General features: G+C 44.1%; 1 protein-coding gene across 1 annotated transcript in view; it reads right to left on the reverse strand.

The window, feature by feature from the left end:
- NDC1 (NDC1 transmembrane nucleoporin) overlaps positions 1-25,551 on the reverse strand; it is a 2,145,343-nt gene that overhangs the window by 1,129,686 nt on the left and 990,106 nt on the right. Inside the window, exon 10 of the mRNA XM_044085460.1 lies at positions 3,871-3,952. Coding sequence (XP_043941395.1) covers positions 3,871-3,952 — 82 coding nt within the window. The remainder of the gene's footprint in view (positions 1-3,870; positions 3,953-25,551) is intronic.

Here is a 25,551-nt window from a genome sequence, read left to right on the forward strand (position 1 = left end):
GTGGGTAAAGTGAAAGGCTGTCCCTTGTTATGGTGACAGGCCAGTGCCCACCATCGAAACTCCTGTTGCAGGCAGGGAATAAGAGTTATTATTGTTTCCAGGCTGTGGCAATGTTGAGTCCAAACACTTTTTAGGTACCACTGTAGCTTCCTCATATGTAGTATTGTATATGGAATTAGCAGAATGCAAGATGCCATGAAGCCCAAAGCCTGCAGAATTTTTCTTGCAGGTAGCTGGGTCTTTGTTGCCATCATTTGAATGTAATGAGTCAGTTGCTTTTGCTTGTCTGGTGTGAGATAAGCCATCTGGGCAGTTGTATTTAAGCTTGCACCCAGGAATATTATCTCTTGAGAGGGCACTAGTTTTGATTTCTTTTCGTTTACTGTGTACCCTAGGCAAATTAGTAATTCTTTTACAAATGCCAGATGCTTTAGTAGAATGTCCTTGCTCTCTGCTTGAATAAGGCAGTCGTCCAAGTAGGGATATATTTGAATTCATTTTTGTCTGCAAAATGCAATTACTGGTGCCAGGCATTTTGTGAAGACCCTGGGCGCAGTAGATAAGCCAAAGGGCAGCGCAGAGAATTGGTAATGCATTGAGCCAGCTATAAATCTGAGGTATCTTTTGCAAGATTGTCTGATTGGGACATGCAGGTATGCCTCTTTGAGGTCCAAAGTAACTAGCCATGCCTTCTTGGCCAGCATGGGTAAAAGTTGCTGCAGTGTCAACATTTTGAATTTTGGAACATCCAGAAAAGTTTTTAGAATTGACAGGTCCAGTATTGGTCTCCAAGCTTTGTCCTTTCTGGGTACCAAGAAAAGTCTAAAATCCCTGCCCCTGTTCTTGCTGTGGTACTTTTTGAATAGCTCTCATGTCCATGAGAACAGAAATTTGTCTTTGTGCCTATGCCCATTGGCTTTGCGGCAGGTCTGGCATACCTTTTGACCTTAGTAGGGTGTGAAAGTGGAACCTGTAACCCTGAGAAATAATATTCAGTACCCATTTATCCTGGGTGATCATGTGTCAATTTTGTGAGAGAAGTGCTAGTTTTCCCCCTAAGGATGCTGTCAAAAGGTAAGTGCTTGGCTTTTGTAGAGGGAAGTCATTTGGACCGTTTCCTATAAAGGTTGTGATTTGTCTTCTCCGCCTTTGGGGGCTGAAGCACCCCATTGTTTAGGTCTGTATGAGCCTTGTGGCTGAGATCTGACTCTTGGGCGTCTGTATCTGCCTCTTTGTGGCCTTGTCTGACAATGGAAAGGAACAATTTTTAGAAGGCCAGTTCCTCCTAAATCTAGGTGGCTGAACCTGTAAGAAATCCTTTACGGTCTGCATTGATTTTGCTTTATCTTCCATTTTCTTTAACACTTCTTCTGCCTTAACACCAAACAAAGTATCATGCTGTAATGGAGCATCCAATAATTTTGCTTTAACACGATCAGGTAAACTTTGTTCTTTTAACCAAGCATGCCTTCGAATGACAGAGCCTGTAACTGCGGCTCTGCAAGAAGCCTCTAATGAATCAAAACCACATTGCAGAGTATGCTTTACCACTTGTTCAGCTGCATGCAATAAATCATGCATTTCCTTATTGTCAGGGCATTCTGAGCTTGTAAGCATTTTCTGTTTTAGCAAAGACATTAGGTATTGTTGATATTTAAGCATGTGAAACTGGCAGTTTAAAGCCCTTACAGCTAAAGTAGCAAAAGTGTAAACTTTTTCCGCCATCTATCCAGTGCTCTAGAATCCCTATCAGAGGGAACAGGGTTTTTTTGCAGTGGAAGCCTTGACCCCTTTGGGACCCTGAGAAATTGTTTCTGAGTCAGCAACAGTGTTTTTATAAAGAAATTTATGGGAGTCTGGGACCCTGTAGTACCTATCTGTCTTGACTGGTGCAGGGGGGCAAAGAATCAGGAGACAAACTGGATTCTGAAAAAACATCAACAATATCTAGTACAGGGGGGATAGCAAGTGGCCTGCGCTGAGGCAGTAAAAGAAAGTCTCTGAGCCTTTTCTTGGATTCTGAATAATCCTGGCTCTCCCAATGGAAATGCTCCATCAGTGTGCAGGGTTTCCCCAAAAGAATAATCCTCAGGAGGAGAGGCTGAAGGGATAGATTCTTTAGCATCAGAGTCCTCATAGGGAGGAAGAGAATATCCCTGTTCTGAAGAGGAATCAGAGGAAATAGAAACCTGGTCAGAGGAGTCATAGTCAGTGTCTTGCCTAGGCCTTTTATCAGGAGGGGGATGGGAACCCCTGATCAAAGTAATTAGGTCCTCGGCCATTTTAAGCATCTGTTTCTTTGGCATGGATGACTGTCCAGGAGAATGCTGTACTTGTTTCTTTGTCTTTAATGGTGTTTTAGACTTTGCCTTGGCTGCTGAAGTGGACTTGATAGTAAGCTGTGTAGGTCTGAAAACACCCTCAGAAGCCGATGCCTGCTCAGCAGCTCCGGACCAGTCTGAGGGAATAGTTTCCGTAGGCCCAATACTTTGAGTTTCCAGAGGCCTAGTTGACTCCACGTGGGAGTCTGAGGCGGCCTGTGGCTCTGAGGTAGTGGGTGCCAGGGGCTGCGAAAGCGCCTCACTGAGAACTGGCGACTGGCCAAGAAGAGGCTTCATCGTCGGTTTTTGGACCACAGATGCCTATCCTTTTCTTTGTCTTTGCGTTTTTTATGAATTCCGGTCGTCGGTTGTTCCGATGGCATTATGTAGTTAAACCTTCGGCCAAAGTAATGTAAAGCAAAATCGAACAGACAGTGTGTTGGTTGAATCTAGCACAAAACCGACAACTAGCAATATCGTGGTCAGGGCCTAGGCAAGGAATACAGTAAGAGTGAAAATCCTTATGAGGGATTTGCTTCCCACAAGAAATACAATTGTTAACTTTTACTGACATCGGTCTGGAGCAAGAAAAAGTTTCCCCAATGGGGTACTTAGCTTTATTGAAGACTTCGGTTCTGAAATTCAATTTCGAAAATCTCTGCAGTCGGCCGACCGGCACTTGTGAACTGCTTTTGCTTCGGGCACCGCGCGGCAAGAAAGACTGAAGAAAACGGCATCGGCTGCATCTTATATACCCCTGGCACACTGACGTCAGGGAAGAGGCGACAGCAACCGACGCCGGACCAGGACTTTGGAATTCAGGCCGACTGAGTGTAGCCTGCCAGCAGGATAACAAAAGTGTAATGACTGCAACAGTGAAACACGATGAACATGTCTATATAGATATATATATATATATATATATACATATACACACACACACACACACAAATATACATATATCTATATATATCTACACTCACACAAATATACATATATCTATATATATCTACACACAAATATACATATATATATATATATATATATATATATACACACACACACACACACAAATATACATATATCTATATATAGCTACACACACATTATATATATACATATACACACACACACACACACACACACACACACACACACACACACACACACACACACACACACACGTATATTTGGCAAAAATAAATGTGCATGCCAGTACATGTATACTTATTTGTGTTTGTACAAATCTATATATATCATACAGAGACATGCATGTGTGCACAAAATGTGTAGAATTATAGACAAACATACCCACAATATAACAGTTTTGATAGATTACAAATAGCTGTTTATTAGAAGCCTGTCTTGAAGACTTGAGTGCTGCCTGAGCATAACAGCTACTATCATACAGAATATTCCTCAGATATATACTGTTTGAAAATGGAGAAAGCAGTATTTCCTTGTATAGAGCTAAATTTGAAAAAGTAAACATTTAACTATCACAGTCAATGATGTGCCATAAATGAGAGAGAAAAAAAATGATTCAGACCTGGCTGACTGAGACTAAACACTTCTTGTCGCCGTGAGGGTGAATGTCGGGCAAGCAAAGCCAGATCTTGTAAGGCTAAAAACTAAAATAAAACAACAAATAGCATCAGTAAAACAGAAAAAGATGTCATCTTTTGATATTTATACTACAAATACCAACATGGTTAAAAAAGAGCGGATAACTCCTTATATTTTCAGAAGCTGTTTGGATAGAGACAGTAAATGTTAACATAATGAGACCACTACATCATCTACGACCAAGCAGAAGAATTTATACAGCAAGTGCACTGATGATATGTATGCAAGAAACCTCCACTGTATAAAATATAGAACTGAATATGGTACTTTCATAAGCTGCTTTGCTCTCAAAATCAAATATTAGGGCCAAGAGGGAATCAATCCCACTGTAATCTCCCATCCCCATACCAAGTATTGTTGTTGTACACAATGAACATTACTCTGCCCCCCCCCCACCTTTTTTTTTTTTTTTTGCTTATGCTTGTGTTTGCCCATGTCCAGCAAGAACTAAATGAGCAAAAAAAGCATACTTTCCAAAAATGTACATGACCTGGACAAATGTAGTTGAATTTTACATAGAAAGTCAATTTTTTTGAAATCTTTTGTATACGGATACATGTTTACTTGAACTGAAAAGTATACTATGTGCACATTACATACTTACCATAATGAAAGACCTGGATGAGCAGGTTCAGGCTACACAGCCATTAGGACTGAAACTATGTGCTTCCACTCAACATGACACTGAAAACATTCCTAAGCTTTTAGCCCTCTTTACCAAGAACGCTCTGCCACATAGCTACTTCTCAAGATCTAAGCTGTGCCATTTGAAAGCAAAGTAAACAGACCACCATCACCAATAATCTACACCATGACTGCTATAAGGCAGGGGGCTAAGAGGATATGTATGATGATGGTGACAATGGACCAGTTCATCCAGTATATCGTTATCTTAGATACATAGCCTTCCCTATCCTGGATGAAAGACTCTAACCTTGTCAACCAGTCAGGTAAAATCCCTTTTCAAAGTAAAATATGCCATAAGAAAGCCAGGTACACAAAGCGAGTTTACAAATTCTAGATCTCAGTTTTCTACTACAAAATAAGACAAAATATTGTGAATATTTTCTTACTGATTTGGTCTTCTCCATATAAAATCTAAGCTATGAACAGTGGTGTAATGCAATTTGTATTCATCTCTTGTAGGACAGGAGCAAAAACTACTGGTAAAGTGACTGATTTAGACTCATTTCAGAGGTTACTACATGTGTAAAAAGAAAGGCTTAGTCATCAGTGCCACACTATCCTTGTAGAAAACTAGGTAAGGAGGCTTTTTACAATGTTTGTAATTTGGATATTTATCTAGCAGACATAATAGTACTGCGGTGGTGGTGCTGCGGTAGCGTTGTCGCCTCACAGACGTTGCCCGTTCGATTCTCAGTGCGTCTTCTGTGTGGCGACATGCGTGAATGGGCGTTCCTTCGCTGAAGGTTGTGCGTTAGGCCCGGCAAGCCAGTATGTAAAAATCTACTGCCAATCATTAGCGGACCAGAGTTCCGCTGTGGCAACCCCTAACCGGGAAAAGCCGAAAGACACAAACATCTAGCAGACATAATGGTCACTCAAAAAAGCGACCAAATCCATTTTAGAAGCAGGCTCAAAAGCAGCTAGTGTCAACTTTTCCAACATGAAAAAGAAATCTCAAGACGTGACAGATTTTTTAGGGAATGACCGGATGTGTAACCTACTTCTAATAAAGGCCTTACAAACCTGCAAACAAGTTCAAAATGAATTATTGGAAACTTGGTGGAATTTAGATACATCAGCAAGAAGTACTCTAAGAGGAATAACTTCCTGAATCAAAAATTTGAGAAAGTTAATTTAATATAGCAGACATATTAGTTGTAAAGGGACAGACCCCTTTAGCCATAGTTCAAATAGAAAAGCATGTCCACTTGTTTTGTTTGACTAGTATTAAACCTTTGGGCAGGAGTCAGGATCTGGACCACACCACGAACTTAAGTAACCATGTAGTTAGCCTAAGTGAGTGAAGTTCTTTTTTTTTTTTTTTTTTTTTTTTGGGGGGGGTATGATATTTGTCTCCATCTCTGATAAACATCAAACATTGCACTTTCTGATGGAGGTCTTCAACCAGGCAGCCATGAGGATGCTGCGTGCTCATTTTCATTTATGGACTAATCTAACCGATGGTGGTGATGAGAGCACTTGCTCCACTACAAGCCCCACCGGACATACTGAAGCCACAGAAGGGCTATAAGACTGACTTCTGACTTGCACTATCTGGCTTTAACAACACTAGAAGGAATGCTGGCAAGAGTAGACAAGTCCTGGGAACCATTTCAGGAAAAAAAAGCATCTCTGGCACATTCCCCTGGAGAAGGGATAACGGAAAGAAAGTTGCTGCATTTTACATTAGCCAGGGGTGAGAACTGGTTGCATTAAGGTTTTGTTTCTTTCAGCAACAGAAGAGCTTCTTCACTACAGACATAATGATGGACTATTACTGTGGTAGCTGTAAGCACTAAGCAACTGGTTTATGCTGAAATGTGACAGGCTAATCAGAAAGAAATTGCTTGACAACCCACTTCCATACCTTATGTCTCAACACATGGTGAACTTGTCCCTTCTATTGTCTATGTACAACACTTCTTTCATCTTATCAGCTGAGATGGCAACTACAACCTGTGGTATGGGGTTCTGAAATGCTTGCAGAGTGAAGCTTCTACCATCATCTCAAGAAAACAGTTGTATAGACTGACTTCCGTCTCTGATAATGCAGTCTCTACCACCTACTCTTGACAATTCCCCCTCAATCTATCTTAGATCAGAGGGGTCCATGAAGACTGTCACTACAGAGCTGATAATACCGCACAGTGAGATATAAAGTATAGAGCCACCATTAAAAATGAAGCTACTATGCCCTGAGGTCTGGGACCTGATAAATGACAGCAACTGTACTTTGAAAGTCCACCAGAGTATTCTCATGCAAAACCAAGCATGAGACCACAGAGTTTGCTGATACAACAAGACCTGGTGAGATGAGGCAATGAGCTGCCATGAATAACCAATACTGAAATAAATGAAACACTGCAGACTGAACAGGAATCCTGGTCTAAAACCAAGATGTGGCTTGCAGGACAGTATTTCCTAGGTGCATATAAGTAAGTGTTAGTCTCCATAAAGACTCCATCTAGCAGTGCATATCACAACTCACAAGGACTTGAAAAGGCATGAAAAACTCCTGAACTGCAACTAGTCGTGTCTGAAGTTGGTGCAGCTAGGAGCCTGTAATTCAGATAAGGAAACAATGACTTCTTACAGCCTTTGATTCACTACAATAACAGACATACATTTAGTAAACACCATGGAAGTTGAACTGAGATTAAATGGAAAAGTCCAAAATCAATAATGGCTGGCTCTTACCCAAAGGCATAAAGACTTCCTGAACTCACTTGGCAGTCATATGGGGACAGGTATTTTGGAGCTCTAAAAAGTAAACCAAGTTTCCTCCTAAGACACAAGGAAGGGTTGCACCTATGCCATGACCATCCAGAAAGTTTGTTTGCAGATGAAATCTTTTAAGCCATTTAGACCTTAAATCAGCACGAGGTTCTTTGTTTTCTTTAGAGCTAAAAAATATCTGGAGAAATAACCAAATCCTTTCTTGTCAGGTGAGCTCACTTGCATGACTCTTGTAGCTAAAGTTTAACAACTCTCTTCCTGTTGCACCCTTCTGATTGGAGGGGGTGGGGACATTGGGCAGTGGAAGAAAGCTTGGCATGGACAGGGTTGTAGAAGAGAATCATACAGCCTCTGAACATAGTCTAAATCCACTTACCCTTAATATCAGCCAGCCATGAAGTTAATTGGAGGGACAATCTACCTCCAGAGTGGAACAAGCAAAGACTCAAGGATTCGTCTGCTATCCCCAGTAGGATTAAGGTTTCCAGATATTTGTTGTACATTTTTACTTTTGAGTAGACATCCATTTTGAACGTTGCATAGTCTTGCCACCTTCGCCCAAACCTCAGACTGCACTGTTGTTGCTGGCCACAGTTTCATAATTAACGAATGCTTCTTCTCCCCTGAAAAGGGGCATTGTGGAATCTGGAATTTTACATTTTTCTCCATGGCATCCAGCTTCTTCATGACCAGTGGTCTGTATAACATAAATCCATCAATAGTGGCATTAAGAAATAAGATCTCACAGCAAAATGCATACTGCACAGTCAAAAGTGCAATAATGAGGAGATATGCCAATGCATGCTGATCTAAGCTGCTCCACCAACTGCACTGTGTCAGGCACATGATGAGACTGGAAAAACAACACAGACACAGATAAATTTAGCTCCAACTTTACCCCTCTCTGCCCTCTATCTGTCCCTAAAGATTTACCTGAAACTGGCTCACTTGCAAGCATTACACAAGACCAAATACTAAACGTGCTATCAAAACTAAAATATACTGCATTGATGGGTCCTGACCATATCCCTGGATGCATCTTAAATAGCATGAAGCACGATTCTGCCACACCCCTAGAAACATGGTTAACCCTCAGACTCCATTCAAGTTTTGTACCTAATGAATGGAGAATTAGTCATTCATCTGCACAAGAAAGTAATTTTCACATACTCGGGTAATTACAGACCTGCAAGTCTGACAAGCCTCATGTTTAAAGCTATGAAAAGACTTGCCATGGAACTAATCAGCAAGGACACAGTGAGCCTCGAAATCCAGGACCTCAGTTTAGATTTGACAAAGGGCATGTCATGCTTACTAAACCAGGTAGACGTTTTTGAAAAGGTCACCAAAGCAATGGATGAAGGCAAAACAGTACACACTGCATACCTTGACCTGGCCAAAGTTTTGGACACCATCCCCCACTCAGACATAGCAAAAAAGCTAAATAAACTAGGAATAAACCACTATGTCACCTGCTGGATTAACTGGCTCAAAGACAGGATACAGGAAAACAATACAGGGAAGTTACTTCCACAAAGAAACCAATCCACAGTGGAGTAATTCAGGGTTCTGCCCTGGGACCTCTTCTACATGGCATTTACTTCTATGAAGTAACAGCAATAACCAGATTTCTGTCTCACTAAGTTTACAGATAAGATAGAAGGCACTGAATCCCCAAATGAATTAGCCATCCTGCAGGAAGGCTTGACCCAAATAAATAAGTGGTGCCAAAATCATGGACAAAATAAATGCCAAAAAAATGCACTATTGTATTCTTTGTGCAGTCATCTACCCAGAGAAACTACCTCACTGACACAACAAGTCCCTAAGAGTTGACGCAGTTGTTTGGGATTTTGGAATTTATGTGAAGAGTGACCCAACTTTCAACCAATATGTGTCCGTTGCTCCAAGAAAGTCTTTCTATACTGCACAGCTTATAAACAAAGGGATTTTGTCTAGATCTAAGGATGTCATTGTCCCCCTTTATTCAGCCCTTATTAAGCAAACTGAGTACAATAACCGCTCTGGCATGTCTCTACCTAGACATGCAACAACTGGAACACCCACAGGGATACCAGACTAAAAGGCCTAAACAATATGTCCTACATGGATGGAGTCAAAGCCCTGCCACTATAATTGGCATCCTACAGACTGCCGAAACGTGGATTGTGCCTAGCATACAAGGCATCCTCCGATGCAATATTGATGGATTTAATGCACATCAAGTCATGTGGTATCAGAAACACTCTGCCTATGGATCAAAATATCTTCTGCAACATTGAAAGAATGGTTTGGAGGAACAGGTATATCTCACAAAGGATACCACTGCTATGGAACAGACTCTCCATCCATGTGAAACAAAGCTCATCAGTTCCATTCAAACGCAAATTGGACATACGATGGGAAACAGAAAATTTAACTCAGGGCTGTCCTCTGTACTGCTAATGGAGAGGCAGCGCCTAAATATTTTATCCCATACATGGGCGTCCTCAGATTATCTATGGCATGATCCCAGATATTCTAATTAGGGCTAATATATAATTATAGACCATGCGATGAGTAAGACCAATCTAACATAAAATGGGATAGATTTATTTGAGCACCAAAAGGGAAACTGGCTAGGCTTGAAATGGCCCACAAGGACAGCTAGCATAGCACTTACCTAGAAACCTATTAAAAGGTGACAAATGTCCTCCGGGAGTACAACTTGTTCTTCAGGTGTCCTTTCATCAATGTTTTCAGGAATGAGAACTCTCTGTGGATGCTCAGCAAATTGACACAGTTGACTACCTTGACAAAACAGAGGACATGCAAACTTTTAGTTATGTACTCACCATAACTTCAGATGTTTGGGATCCATCTCGCCTACATTCTGACTGATGGGTTCGGAGCCGATCCCTCGGCTCCGACTCGGCACGCTTATGCCAAAGAGCGAAGTCTCTTATTGGCTGAGCTTACTATATCCCAGGATGCACCACTACCAGTCCCCCAGATCTAGTTTGTCCGCATACATGCACACATGCACGCTCTGCTTATATAACATCGTCAGATGAAACAAGATAAAACAGTAGAACTCAAAACCGTTCAATCTCTTCTGATCTCCAAGGCAGGGGGAAGGAGGGTGGGTATTAGGAATGTAGGCGAGATGGATCCCAAACATCTGAAGTTATGGTGAGTACATAACTAAAAGATGTTATGTGATCCTATCTCGCCTACATTCTGACTGATGGGACAGCGTCCCTAGCACCTGAATCCTGGGTGGCTCACTGGAAAACACTCCTGAGTACCGTGGAACCAAATGATGCTCGCCCTTTAGATGCCACATCCAATTTATAGTGGGAAATGAAAGTGTGCAGATTGGACCAAGTAGCCGCAGCACAAATCTCCGAGATAGCAAGTTTGGAATGAAAAGCTATAGAAGTCGCCATAGCTCTGGTAGAGTGAGCTTTGACAGATGTTGTAAGTTGCTTATTTGAAGAAGAATAAGCCTGAGTTATACAATCTCTAATCCATTTGGAGATAGTAGCTTTTGTGATGGTTTTGCCCAATTTATTGTCTGAGAAGGACACAAACAATTGGTCTGACTTACAATTTGTTGAGTCCTGTCTAAATAGAAGCGCAATTGCCTGTGAACATCCAATTTATGGAGAGTGTATTCTGCTTCATTGGAGAATTTTGGAAAGAAAACTGGTAGCTCTAGGGATTGTTGGAGACAGAAATTAGAACAGACCTTTGGGACAAAGGATGGATTAGGTCTAAGTGATACTCTATCCTTGTGAAAAATCAAGTACGGTGGTCTGATAGACAGGGCTTGAAGCTCTGAAACTCTTCTTGCAGAAGTAATTGCAACTAAGAAGGCCGTTTTCCAAGACAGATATTTTAACTCACATGTAGCAGCCGGTTCGAAAGGGAAGATGTTAATGCACGAAGCACCAAATCAAGATCCCACGGAGGCAGGATGAAAAACTGGGGTCTTAACAGACCCGCACCTTTAATGAAAGTTTTGCATAGTCTGCTGCTCATCAATGGAGGATCCATGGACTCGTGGAATTTAGAGATAGCCGCTAGTTGGACTTTAATAGTAGAGACAGAAGATCCTTGATTAAACAGGGATGTTAAGAATTTCAAAACCTCTGGGATAGGAGCAGTGATAGGGTCTAAGCCCCTGAGTTGAGCCCAGATAGCAAACCTCTTCCACTTACTGAGGTACAATTTCTTAGTGGTGGGTTTGTGGGCCGAAGATAAAATGTGAATAACTTCCGGGTCTAATGTGTGGCTTCTGACTAAAGTCGGAAGTGGAGGAGCCAAGCTGTCAACTTCAAGGAGTGAAGGGACTGATGCTGTCGTCCCGACTGATGAATTAACAGATCCGGAATTAGGTCGAAAGTCCACGGATCGTCCACCGCATGTTTCTTCAGGTAAGGAAACCATACCTGACGAGGCCAGTATGGGGCAATCAGTATCATTGCGGACCCCAATTGAGAAGCTTTTTGAATGACTTTGGAGAGAAGTGGAATCGGAGGAAAGGCATAAAGTAGCCCTGTTGGCCAAGGTTGTGCTAGAGCATCCATAGCTGCTTCTCCCTGATGGTGTAACCTCCGGCAATGATCCGAAGCACCCATCTGTCCTGAGTGATTGACTCCCAGGCTTTTAGGTGCTTGGCAAAACGGCACCCGACTGGCTCCGGAGCAGCACAGCCGGGCAATCCCTCACGAGGTGTGGGAGGCTGAAGAGCCACGAAAGGACTAGCGGTCTCCAGAATTGCGGGGCCCTCTGCCGCCTCTGGGACGGCGTCTCCCAGAAAAATTTCCCCGTCCTCTGCCTCTGGAAGGGGAATCTTCCTGCTGTTGAGGAAAAAACTTACGTGATTTACGGAACCACATCTTCCCTCCTCCTTTAGCCTTGGGATAAGGCCGAAAGGGAGTGGAATAACGGGCACCTACGGCAGATAAAGTTTTTCCCTCTTGTTCACAGCGGGTAAGGGTGTCTTTAACCTTAGGTCCAAACAAAGAGGACCCATCAAAGGGAGCGTCGGCGAAGGAAGACTTGAAGGCCTCCATGAACTGACACAAGCGGAGCCAGGCTTGTCTCCGTGAGCCACGCCTGTGCCTGCCGCTCTACCCGCCTTCGCCGCATCTGAAATGAGCCTCATGGACGAGTTAGAAATTGACGTAAGGATAGCCAACTGAGAGCTAACCGACTGGGCTAGCTGCTCAGGTAGGTTACCCGAGAGGGAATCTGACAGCTCCTTGACCAGATCCCTCTGAAGCCTGGTAAAATGTGCCAAATAATTCAGAGACCTTAAAGTAAAGGCCGCTGAAGTCAGGGTGCGCTTCCCGTACCTGTCCATGCTCCTAGACTCCTTATTAGGAGGATGGACGGACGATGGAGCCTCTGCCACGTCCTGTTGTGTAGCAGATGCCACCACCATGGCATCTACAGCCACGCCTTTAGTGAGGAACTCCTTCTCGGGTGGGGCAGACAAAAATTTATTAGGACGAGAAGGGACTGGTTCCACGGTATCTGGATGTTCCCACGCCCGACAAACTAAATCCAGGAGCTCGTCGAAGGCGGAGACACCCAGGAGGCGGAGGGCTGAGCCCCAAAGGCCTTGAGGAGCACTGACTCGTCAGCAGAGGGGGGTTTGGATATCCAGCCGCCTCGTTGTTTGAGGATCTCTAAGATGTCTGCAAATGAGACATCATCCGAGGACGACTTCGGGGACCCCTCCGCATCATCAAGATCAGTGTCCGATGTAATAGACTCGGGAGTCCACGTGCTTCCTCTTGCACGATCTCTTCCTTGGGGTTCCTCTGAAGACAACTCCGAAGAACCCTCAGGAGGAGGGGAACCCCCAATGGGGGTAACCTCAGGCCCAGGGGCTCCGCTGCCTACGGACAGGGGAACTGCCAAAGACCCAGTCTCCACGCCCAGGGAAGGTGCCGGTAAAGCCGGAGAGATGGCCGAAGACTTGGCCAAGGCACTCCTCATAGCTCTGAAAGCCGGACCCCCAGAATCCTGGGAGTGTCCGGTCCCCGGAGCCATGATAGCCGACGGAAGTCCCGCAGCCGAAGCACCGAGAGGGAGGCTCGGAACCGATAGCATAGGTCCCGAAACATCACCCCCGGGTCCAGCCGAAGAAGTCCGTGTACCAAACTCGGACCCGAAGGCCCGGGTTGGAGTAAGGGTCGGAGCCGACCCTAAGATCTCCACCGGCTCCAACAGCACCTGCTCCGGACGGAGCAGCGGTCGGAGGAGGAATAGCAATGGGATGGGCATGGGCTATCGGCTCCGAAGCCAACTGGGTCGGAGCCGAAACAAATTTTTGAAAGACTGGGGACTGGAACAGTCTTTGGAGCACCCTGGCTATATCCGAATCCGACATCCTCGATGACCGAGAGGATACTGAACGAGTTCGAGATGGCCTCTCCAACGGCCCCAAAGGGCTAGGGGACCGGCTCCGAGGCGACCCGATGACTATCGGCGCCGAAGGAATACCCACACTAGTTTCCATCGGTGCCGAGGAGGACTTGGCGCCGAGGAGGAAGTGTCTGGCGGGCAACCTTTGTCGGCTCCGAGACCAGTGGAGCCGGCGAAGGTGACCCGCCTCGATGCCCCAGCCATCGGCTCCGAAGCCAGAGGAGTCGAGACTGGTGGCATCGAGGCAGACCGTTCGCCCTCGGCTCCAAGTCCTTGGAGCCAAGGAGAAGCCTGCCTATGTCTTTTGGCGGTCGGATCCGACGGACTGGTCGGAGCCGGCCCTTTCTTTAGCTGGAGAAGGAGAGGATGCCAAAGCTTCTTCAAAGGAAGGTTTTATTAAACCTTTAAGAATAAGTTTATTCTTCCTCTCCTGGAGGACCCTTGAGGAAAAAGCGTGACACACACTGCATGACTCTTGTAAATGTTTTGCACCCAAACAATACACACAGAGGGAGTGATCGTCTGTGATAGACATCTTGAAATTACATTTGGTGCATTTTTTAAAGCCCGAAGGCCTAGGATTCTGAGACATTATAGCAAAAAATCAGTAATCCCTGACAGAAAAAACACTAACCACTTGACTTTCTGTTTTACTGACACTACCTAATAATCGGTTTACAGCTGCCGATTAGGTAAAGAATCCGTAACAATTAACTAAAGGGTACTTTGAAACCCTCTAAGGTTTAAGGGGTTGACTGACCGGGAAGGCCCTTAGATGAAGGAGGCCTAAAATCAATATCAACGCCCAATCACACAACAAAGTTTCTCACAAACTCCAAACACACACAAAAGTGAAGAATAGCCGTTAAAACAGCTTTTTATGACAAGAACAGCAAAATTCTGACAGAAAAAAGTTAGTAAAAATACTACTCAGCTCAGCCAGCTCGAGACCACGTCTTCGCAGGTTAGCGGCAAACGAGATCTGGGGGACTGGTAGTGGTGCATCCTGGGATATAGTAAGCTCAGCCAATAAGAGACTTCGCTCTTTGGCATAAGCGTGCCGAGTCGGAGCCGAGGGATCGGCTCCGAACCCATCAGTCAGAATGTAGGCGAGATAGGATCACATAACATCCCTTTTTCAGGTTTATCACTCAGGACACTATCTGGAGGGTGAACAAGAGGACTTTGCAGAACAGGAACATTCTTACGGGCTCCCACAGTAACAGTCTGGTAGTGTCTACACTCCAGTCCTTATCAAGCCAGCGGATATTGCCTGGCCTCTTCATAAAGCCACTATAAGACTGGGTTTTTAAAGAAACAAAAGTTATGTACTTACCGTAAAGATAAATCTGTTGTCCATTTTCATTCTTCCTCAACTGATGGGGTTTCAGATCTGACTCGGCCGCTTCTTCCAGATCCTGAGATCCAACTCTCAAGCTCCTTCCTTTACCCATATTGCCCCAACAACCTAGCATACCTTAGATCTTGTTTGCTGTCCCTAGTAAATCATGGATAATACCTTAGGGAAATTAAAAAAAAAAGTATAGATGAAAAGGACAGAACTGGAGCTCAAACAAGGAAGAGAGGTTCCCAAGTATTATCCCTTAGGTCTCTCCAGGAGCAATGGGTAGAGGTTAGGAAGGCAGGAAGTTGTGGAAGAATGAAACTAGACAACACAGACGTATCACTATGGTTTTTATCCGTCATTTTCTTTCATTCCTCAACTGATGGGACAGAGTCCCCAGCTAGATGAACCTTGGGTGATCCTCTTAGTAGGATATTTCAGAATACTGTGGAGTCAAAGGAAGCTCTGCTCCTAGAAACCAAATTCAGTTAGTAAATGAGCAATAAAAGTGTAAGCACTGGACCAAGTGGCAGCTGCACAAATCTTATCTATAGATGTTCTTCAAAAAAAAGCTGAGGATACAGCCATAGACCTTGGGGAATAAAGCTGTAGGGGACTTAGGCAAGAACAATCCTCTTTTGCTATAGACAAAAGATATGCAATCATTTAACCATTTGGCCAGAGTAACTTTAGAAACTGCCATGCCCAATCTGTTAGGTGAGAAGGATACAAACCACCTGGTCAGTCTTCCTGAAATCTTTGGTCCGATGGAGACAGAAGCAAAGTTATCTATGCACATCCAAGAGATGGAGGATGTATTCGCCCTTAGTTGAGAAATATGAAAAGAAAACTGGGAGGTTAACAGCCTGGGTAATATTAGACTCATCAGCTACCTTAGGCAGAAAGGATGTGCTGGCCCATAAAAAAAAACATGTCTTTTTCCCCCAAACATCTTTATTAAATTTACACATATGACAAATGCAATCTTACATTTATACAAATGAAAAACATACAAAATTACATCACTTTAGTTGCAAACAGTTTATATCACAGACACCACTGAAACAACTGTAGTTGTAAACATTATACATCACTTATAAACCATCCAGTCATTGTCAGTTAAGCATTATATGGCTCATTCAAATCCTGCCTCAAACCTCGTTCCTGCTCCTTCCTTTTTCCAAAGATCCCAATTACAGTTGTTTTATCTCCATTATTATATTCACTACTTCTAGTAAAGTTGGTCTAGATTTTTATTTCCATTTTCTAGTAATTGCTTTTTTGGCAGCCACCACAATTAGACTCAGCAAGACTTTACTATGTCTAAGCAATTCCAATTCTGCAGCATAACTCAAAAAAATCATCTCCCCAGTCAGTCCAATCTTATCACCCAGCATCTCCGACAGAGCAGTCCACAGGGAATCACAAAAGTCTGCCAGCTCATTACACTCTAAAAAAATATATATATTCCCAGCTACCTCTTTCTTACCTGTCACATCTCCAACATTTGCTATCCACCTCAGGAAAAATTCTTTGGAGTCTACTTGGGGTATAAAAATACCTATGTAAACACTTCTAGGCAAAGATCCTAAATCTTCTAGACTTTGTTGCATATTTGGGACATATACATATACCCCCCCCCAACTGTCTTTTTGTGAATTGCTTATCCAATCTCACTTCCCAATCCTTTCTAACCTCCTCCAACTGATTCTTATAATTATCATGCAATATTATATATGCTTTACTAATTATTCCTTTTTTAATGGCAGCTTCTTGTTCTAGATTCTATTAGAAACTCTAACAGTGCTGGTCTTCATTTAGGAACCCACTATTTCTTTCTCTTTGCCTATACTCTGATATGAATCCTTGATAGGGAAGGCAATCTCTAATCTGAATGCCAAATAAATTCTTGGCATCTTCCCATTCTATTACCTTTCCCTTTCTAGTTATTTACTCTCAATACCTTGGTTCCTTTGCCAGTTTTCTCCAACAAATTCCAGCCCCCTCTTGCCTATTATCTGTATCCCTGACCACAGTCAACCCTATCAGCAAAATCTCTTTCATTCTTGTGCTGGTTTGGTTCTTACAATACACCATGCTATTTTATGAATATAACACGCTGTATGATGTCAGTTGTTCTCCTTAAGAGTCTGCATCCAAAATCCCAATCTCTCCTTATTTCTTAAGCTTCTCCCTATGTCAGCATCACTCCTTTCCACTTTGAATTATAGTTTTCTGCTTGTGCTATGTATAAGAGCCTTATCTGTGTTGCTCTAAAACAGCCCCTCAAATTAGGTAATCTTAGTCCACCTTGTTCTATGGGCAGAATCAGCTTATCCCACTTGAACCTTGCTGCCTTCCCTTCCCATATAAAATCATTCAACTCTTTTTTTTAATTGCTATCCACAACTTCTCCTCCAGCTGATAAAAGTATGCCTGACCTGTGTATAAAATAAAGGGACTAAAAACATTTTAATGGCTTGTATCTTAGTATCCGTATCCATATAATAAAAAAGTTATGTACTCACCATAACATTCCATCTGAGTAGTTGTTCTTCATTTGTCTTCAACATGTACGTTACGGATCCCAATCTGCCGAATATCCAACATCTGATCCAAGCTCAAAGCTCCTCCCCTTACCCATAATGCCCCCGTCTCCTTCCTCCCTCCAGATCGAATTTGCTGCCCAATCAATCACTCACACCCGACCCAACACGACTTTGTCACTACCAGAAAAAAAGTCCAAAACAAAAAGGACAAGGGCACCACGAAGGTGTCCACCTTCTACATTTATATAGCCAACAAACAGTTCAGACAAGGCCGGAGGAAGGAGGGGGGGGTGGATGAAGACAAATGAAGAACAACTATTCAGATGGAATTTTATGGTGAGTACATAACTTCTTTATCTGAAGTAGTTGTCTTCATTTGATCTTCAACCTGTGGGACAGAGTCCCCCAGCTACTAAACACCTGGGAGACCCTCATGGAAGGACATTCCGGAGCACAGAGGTGCCAAAGGATGCCCTGCTCCTGGATATGATGTCCAACGTATAATGAGAAATGAAGATATGAGATGAGGAACAAGTGGCTGCAGAACAGATCTAGTCCAACGAAACTCTGGACCAAAAAGCCGCAGAAGTGGCCATAGATCTGGTAGTGTGTGCTTTCACCTGGCCTGGTGGGGAAGCCCCCCTGACAGAATATGCCCAAATGATACAGTGGGAAATCCAATGGGCAATAGTAACTTTGGAGATTGGTTTCCCTAAAAAGAGCTTGGAGTAAGAAACAGAGCTGGTTACACTTACGAAATGTTTTTGTCCTGTGTAAATAGAAATGCAGTTATCCGTGTACATCCCCAAGCGCAATTTATATTCTCCCTTATTTTGAAAATTTAGAAAGAAGACTGGGAGATTAATCATTTGATTAATGTTGGCCTCTGAATCTACTTTGGGAAGAAAAGATGAGTTGTTGCGCAAAGACTTGCCCTTATGAAAAAATCATACAAGGAACTTTGACCGATGGGGCTTGAAGTTCCGACACTCTCCTGCCAGAAGCGATGGCAACTAAGAATGCGGTCTTCCAGGACAGAAATTGCAGATCCACTGAAGCTGCAGATTCAAAGGGGGTGCGACACTATAGCCTAAAGCACTAATGCAAGTTCCCACGGTGGCGTAGAATCCTTCACTGGGGGTCGTAAAAGAAAAGTACCTTTAAGGAAAGGTTTACAAAGCTTTGAAGATACCAAGGAAGCCATATTCTCCCCCACATGAAAGTTAGAAATTGCAGCCAATTGAAATTTGACTGTGGACAAACTGGCACCTTGTTGAAAAATCCCTGATAAAAATTCCACCACCACAGAAACTGGAGCAGTAAATATATCCAATGCACGCTGTGAAGCCCATATAAAAAAACGTTTCCACTTGCTACAGTATACCTTCCTGGTAGAAGACTTATGGGCTGCCACCAGAATTCCTATGATGGGAGAAGATAAACTGGGAATCCTGATAATCATGGGAAATGGAGCAACCAAGGAGTGAGCTTTACACTGTCCAGGTCTGGATGAGGAATCCCCAAAGGGATGAGAAATGAGATCCGGAACTGGATCCACCGTCCATGGTGAAGTCCTCAGATGAGACCAGAGAGACCGAAACCAGAGTTGGCGAGGTCAGACTTGGGCAATTGGGATCATGAAGTTCCCCAGCCTGTGAGCTTTCTGAAGAAATTTTGGTATCAAGTGTAGAGGAGGAAAAGCATACAGAAGACCGGGAGTCCAAGCATAAATCAGAGCATCTCTGGGGCTTCCTCCTGAGGGGAGTTCAGAGCAAAGAACTCGCTGCATTTCGCGTTGAAAGGAGAGGTGAATAGATTGCAGCAAGGCTGATCCCACTTGTGAAAAATCTGTTCCACTACTGAAGGTTCACAGACCACTCGTAAGGCATCAGGACAGATCTGTTGAGCCTGTCTGCTAGAATGTTGGACCATCCCGGAATGTGCTTTGCCACCAGAAAATGGCTAGTGGAGATTGCCCATTCCCACACACTCATGGCTTCACGACAAAGGGGGTAACATCTGGTTCCCCCCTGATTATTGATGTACCAGACCACTGACATATTGTCTGTCTGTATATCAATCGTTCCTGAGGGAAGATGGGCATGGAGAGCCTGCAACCCGAGAAGCACCGCCCTCATCTCCAGGACGTTTATATCCACACTGGTCTCATAGGGGGACCAAGTGCCTTGAACAGTCCTTCCCGAGCAATGCCCCCCCACCTCAGCTGGGAGGTGTCCGTAGTCACTGTGGCCTTGGGAAATGATGGGGGAAAGGGACATCCCAGAACCAGATCCGGGGAAAGAATCCACCACCAAAGAGAGTCTCTGCACACTCGAGAGATTCGAACTGGGTGAGATAACGGGAGATCTAACAGAGACCATTGTACGGAAAGGGTCCACTGAAGGATTCACATGTGGATGCTCGGCAAAGGTAAAAGATTGATTGTGGCCGCCATGGACCCCAACGCGTGTAGCACCACTTCTGCTGTCGGACAGTGAGTTTGAAGAACTTGAAGAACATGTAGCTTCAGACTGCGTATCCTGTCTGGAGTAAGGAAAACTCTTGTCTGAATTGTGTCTAACCGAGCCCCAATGAAGTCTAAAGTCTGAACTGGTACCAGAGAGGATTTTCTGAGATTGATGGTGATGTCTAACCTCTGGGCTAGTAGTAGAAAGGAATCTCTCGTTTGACAAAGTTGATGTCTGGAAGGGGCAGCGAGGTGCCAATCATCCAGGTAAGGAAATACCTGAATGCCCTGCAGTCTCGGATAAGCCACTACTACTGACATAACTTTGGTAAACACCCTGGGGGCTGTGGTGAGACCAAAGGGGAGGTCTCTGAACTGATAATGGATAGGCTCCTAGCAGAAAGCGGAGGAACCTCAGAGAGCACCTGTCCATCTTGATATGATAGTATATATGCATCCTGGAGATCGATACAGCTCATCCAATCGTTCTCCTGCAGGAATGGCAGAATAGAATGAAGGATGACCATCCGGAATTTTGTCTTGGCCATTGGCAGGTTCAAGGTGGATAGATCCAGAATTGATCTTAGGTCCCCCACCTTCTTTGGCACTAAAAAGAACCTGGAATAAATGCCTAATCCGGACAGGTCTTGCAAGACATGTTGGATGACTCATTTTTCTAGCAGCTTTGCCATTTCCAGTGCTGCATCCTCCCTGTTTGCGGGTGGGACGTCCGGGAGGTGTTTCAGTGGTAGGGGGTTGTTCGAGGAATGGGACTGAATAACCTGTGGATATAATCTTCAACACCCAACGATCTGTTGTGATGGACTCCCTACTCCGTTAGGTGTAGCGATAACCGGCCCCCCGACTGCCTCCAGAGGCAAGCAGTCGGGCAACCTTCAGGGCTGCTGCGCAATTCTGGCCAAGAAAGGTTCTCGAGACCCGTAATTTCTTGGATCCCTTCTGACTTTAGGGCAACGTCTATCGCATCCCCCACTGCCCTTGAGGGAAGGTGAGTCCCGAGTGTCTCGGGGAAAAAATCTGAGATTTCTGGAACCACACCTTTTTAGTCCCTCACTGATTCCTAGAAAAGGATCATTGAGGGGAGGAGAAACAGATCCTGACAGCAGAGAGAGTCTTCCCATCCTTCTCAATCTGAACTAATGTCTCTCACACAGACTTTCCAAACAGGGAGTAGCTGCCATAAGGGGCATTGGTGAACATCTTAAAAGGTTCCGAGAACTGACAGAGCCGGAGCCAGGCGTGTCGCCTGATGGCAACACCTGTACCAGTTGCTCTAGCGGCTCCCTCAGTAGCATGGGAGAGGAGATGCATAGAAGTATTTGCAACTGACGTTATAGTGGCTATATGAGCAGAAAACAATTTCTTGTCCTCTGCCGACATGGATTCAGGGATCAACTCAGCAATCTCCTTCACTAGGTCTCGCTGCAGCCGAATCACATGTATCATTTAATTCAGTGTTCTTACAGAAAAAGTCGCTGAAACGTACACCCGCTTCCTGAAATGGTCCATCTCCCTTAACTCTCAGTCGGGAGGATGAACTGTAAAGCTCTCCTGAGCGAGCTCTTTCTTAGTGGCAGCTGCCACCACCATAGCATCAACCGGGGACCCCTTGTTCCAGTGTGCCCTATCTGATAGGGGCTTAGAACTTTATCCTGGTGCTTTGGGATGGGCGCCACTGTGTCCGGTTCCTTCCATGCCATAGATGTTATCAGGTCCACGGGAGGGGAAACCCATGAAGTAGAGGGAGCCTGGGCCGAATGCCTCGAGGAACACAGATTCATCCTAGGTAGGTTTCTGGACAAACCCCCCCTCCCCCCAGCGAAGGAGCTCCATGATGTCTCGGGGGGGGGGGGTGACCAGAGAGGAACCTTCCCCTGCCTCCAAATCGATGTCTTCGGTGAGAGGCTACAGAGGGGAGTCTAAGTGCCTCCTTTTGCACGTACATTTGCGAGGGATCTCCTCAGTGGGAATAACTGGGGACGACTAACCAATGTCTTGCTGCTCCCAAGCGGAAGCTTCCTGAGGCAAAACAGCAACAGGTTGTTCCTGAGAAGGCAGGAATCACACCCAAAACTGAGGGAGTTGGAGCAGAGTCCGAGGATCTCGACAAAATCGAGAGAACCCTCTCCACCACGTCAAAAGCCGAAGGGGAACGGACATTCTGAAAAAAGCCAGTAGGAGCCATCCCCCTCTGACCCGACGGGGGGAGTCAGAGCCGAGCCTCTAAGCACCAAGATACTGAGGGTAATACTGTGCTCTGACACACTTGGAGCCAACATCCCCTTTGACCCGACGCTGAGGCTACGGCTCCAAGAGCTTGTTGGATCCGACACACTCAAGGCAGTGGCCGGCATTGAGGTAAAAGGTACCGTCGGCACAGACTCCTCAAAGGGCTCTCGGATCTAGGGGCTCTGAAACCAAAGGTCAGATCGGAGGAGTACTCAGGGTGAAGGATGACTGCATGCTCCCTGCTCCAGAGGGAGAGGGGGCAGGCAAGACTCCCATCTGAATCTGGGTGCGGATGAACTTCCGCATCATCCTGTCCATCTCCGCTTCACTAAGGCTCTGGGTGGAGCAGGAGGAGGAGGCAACAGACACCAGTCTGGAATGACGGTGAAGGGAAGCCTGCACAGGCAACTAAATCTGGGGCTTCTCCCGCTCAGGAGAAAACCGGGAAGAATGCAGCCAGGGATACTCTGGTCTGGTAGCTGGCCTAGATTTAGGCGGAAGCCTGGCTGGAGCCGAGCGATCTGGAGACCGCTTTCTCAGCCTCTCCTTTTTTGATGTCTCCCCTTCCACGGACCTCTTGGCGGGAGTTTGAATCCCAGAGGCCAGAGAGATGGTAGAAGGTCAAGCTGGGGGTGCCGGGACTACAGTCCCCAAAGAGGGAAGGAGACCCTTAACGATTATTTATCCCTCCTGTCCTTCAGTGCCCTGGGATTAAACCCAGCACAGATGGAACAGGAGGTCTGCAGAGGGGCTGCCCCCAGGCACACCACGCACAGAGTGAGGCAATCAGCTGGGAAGAGCTTATGGCCACACTCTGTACACTTTCTGAATCCTGCCTTGGGAGTTTCGGACATGTTCCCAAGGCAGGCCCAGCACACTCACTACACATGCTATAGAAAGGTAGAGAGAGTAGAGAAAAAAATGCTTTTTTTTTAACCAACGACCACGTGGAGGGGAAGTAGAAAGCAGGGAGAGAATTATATATAGAGAGAGATAAAACCCCCAAAACAACTCACTTACCGCAATCAGGAAGCAAAGAGCTCAGACCACGATGCAGACTTGACAGGTGGCAAATGGGATCTGGGGGAGGAAGGAAACAGCGGCATTATGGGTAAGGGGAGGAGCTTTGAGCTCAGATCAGATGCTGGATATACGGCTGATTCGAATCCGATATGGATCCGTAACCCACAGGTTGAAGGATCAAATGAAGACAACTACTTCAGTTTTTCCAGTTTCTCAGCTTTTGTATTATCTTCTGTTTAGTCTCTTCCCACATATCCTTAGCTGCCACCAGATTAATGTCTTATCCATACTCGTAAATACTTAATTTTATCATGACCCTATAAATATGGACATTACTGGACCAGTTTATGTGTGGGTACTTAATTTACAACGATTGCCTTTGTTTTAGCTTCATTAATTCGGTATCCCGAGAAGATATGAAACCGTCTTAAATGTTCCACAACACTGTAAAGTCCCTTTTTGGCTTTGTCATATATAAAATAATATCTGCAAATAGAGCCAACTTTTCTAACTACCATACCAATTATATCCTTGGATTTCTGAGTCCCTTCTTTTCTTTGTGAATGGTTCTAAATATAATGCAAACAACAAAGGGGAAAGCGGACAACCCTGTTTCCTCTACTCAAACAGAAATTACTGGAGAGGACCCCACCCACTTTAATTCGCATCTCCGATCCCTCAAATATTCTTCTAATCAACCTTATACTTGTATCAGAGAAAGCAAATGCTTTCATTGCCCTGCTCATGAAGTCCCAGTCTACTCTGTCAAATGTTTTCTCTGCATCAAGACCCACTAATAAAAGTGGTACTTTCTTACATTTTGCTTACCTCTGCATCAATGTTCTGTTAATATTGTCAAATGTTTGCCTCCCCTCCACAAAACCACACTGATCCATATCTATCAAGTTTGGTATCACTTTTTACATTCTTTTAGCCATTATAGACAAATACTTTATAAAAATTGTTTAGTATTGAAATGGGCCTGTATGAAGCTGGATCCAATGGATCTTTACCCTCTTTAGGTATTACTGTTACCACCATCTTCTTCCAAGATGTTGGTACTTCTCCTCCACTTAAAATACTGTTAAACAAAACCTTGCAGATCTTTATCAGTTTTTTCTCTCCTAACTTCCAAACTTCCACGGAATACCATCTATTCCTGGGGACTTTCCTGTAGATTGGATAGACATAGCCATTTTTATCTCATCCCTTCCTATCCTGTTAATAATTGAGCCTCTTCTACCTCTAACTTTGGCATATTTAATTCTTCCATAAAGATTTCCATTTGTAACTTTTCTTGATTTCCATATTTCCCTGCTTTATAAAAGTTTTCATAAAATTTCAGAAATATTTGTAATACTTCTACAGGGTTACTCGTTGTCTTCCTTGTTATAGGCTCCCTAAGCTTGGCGACTGCCCTTTCCACTTTTTGTTGCCTGAATTGTTGTGCTAGCAGTTTTTCTACTCTAGAGTTATCAAAAAACAGTTGCTTAACAGCAATCTTTCTAAACACGTGCATAGTATCTAAGTGATCCCTTATTTTCTGTTTAGCATTCTGCAGTTGCTCCTTTTCTTGTTCTGAGAGATTCCCCCTATTTTGCAATACTTTAACATTTGTCAGTCCCTCTAAATAATTCTTGTTACTGTTTAACCATATCTCCCTTTCTTTTATTTCCAACCTAGTTTTAAAATCTACTTTAATTTTATCCCACTCCTTAGCTATGTTTTCAGAAGATAATTCTATCTTCCCTAATAGCTCCTGAATTAATTCCACAACCCATTCATTAAATTCCTCTTTTTTCAACCGGTAGGTGGGAAAGCAACAGTGTCTCATTTTCATTTCATTACTTTGCATTTTTATTTTAGTTGTTATTGGTGCATGATCTGAAATAGTTATTGAGTATGTTTCACAACCTTCAATTACATGCGTGTTCCTGTGAGATATAAAATCTATCTAGCCTAGCCCGGTTTTTGTATCTCTGTGAGTAATATACAAATTCACTCTGAACTCCTAGTACTGAATTCACATCTTCTATGCTAAACATTTTTATAAATTTCTTCAAAAAAATCTACCCTCCCTTGTTATATTTTCCCTAGGTCCTCCCAGACACATCTTCACTGTTGCAA

The sequence above is a fragment of the Protopterus annectens genome, chromosome 10.part0 (assembly GCF_019279795.1).
Source record: "Protopterus annectens isolate FY-2018-M chromosome 10.part0, PAN1.0, whole genome shotgun sequence".
Classification (NCBI taxonomy): Eukaryota; Metazoa; Chordata; order Ceratodontiformes; family Protopteridae; genus Protopterus; species Protopterus annectens.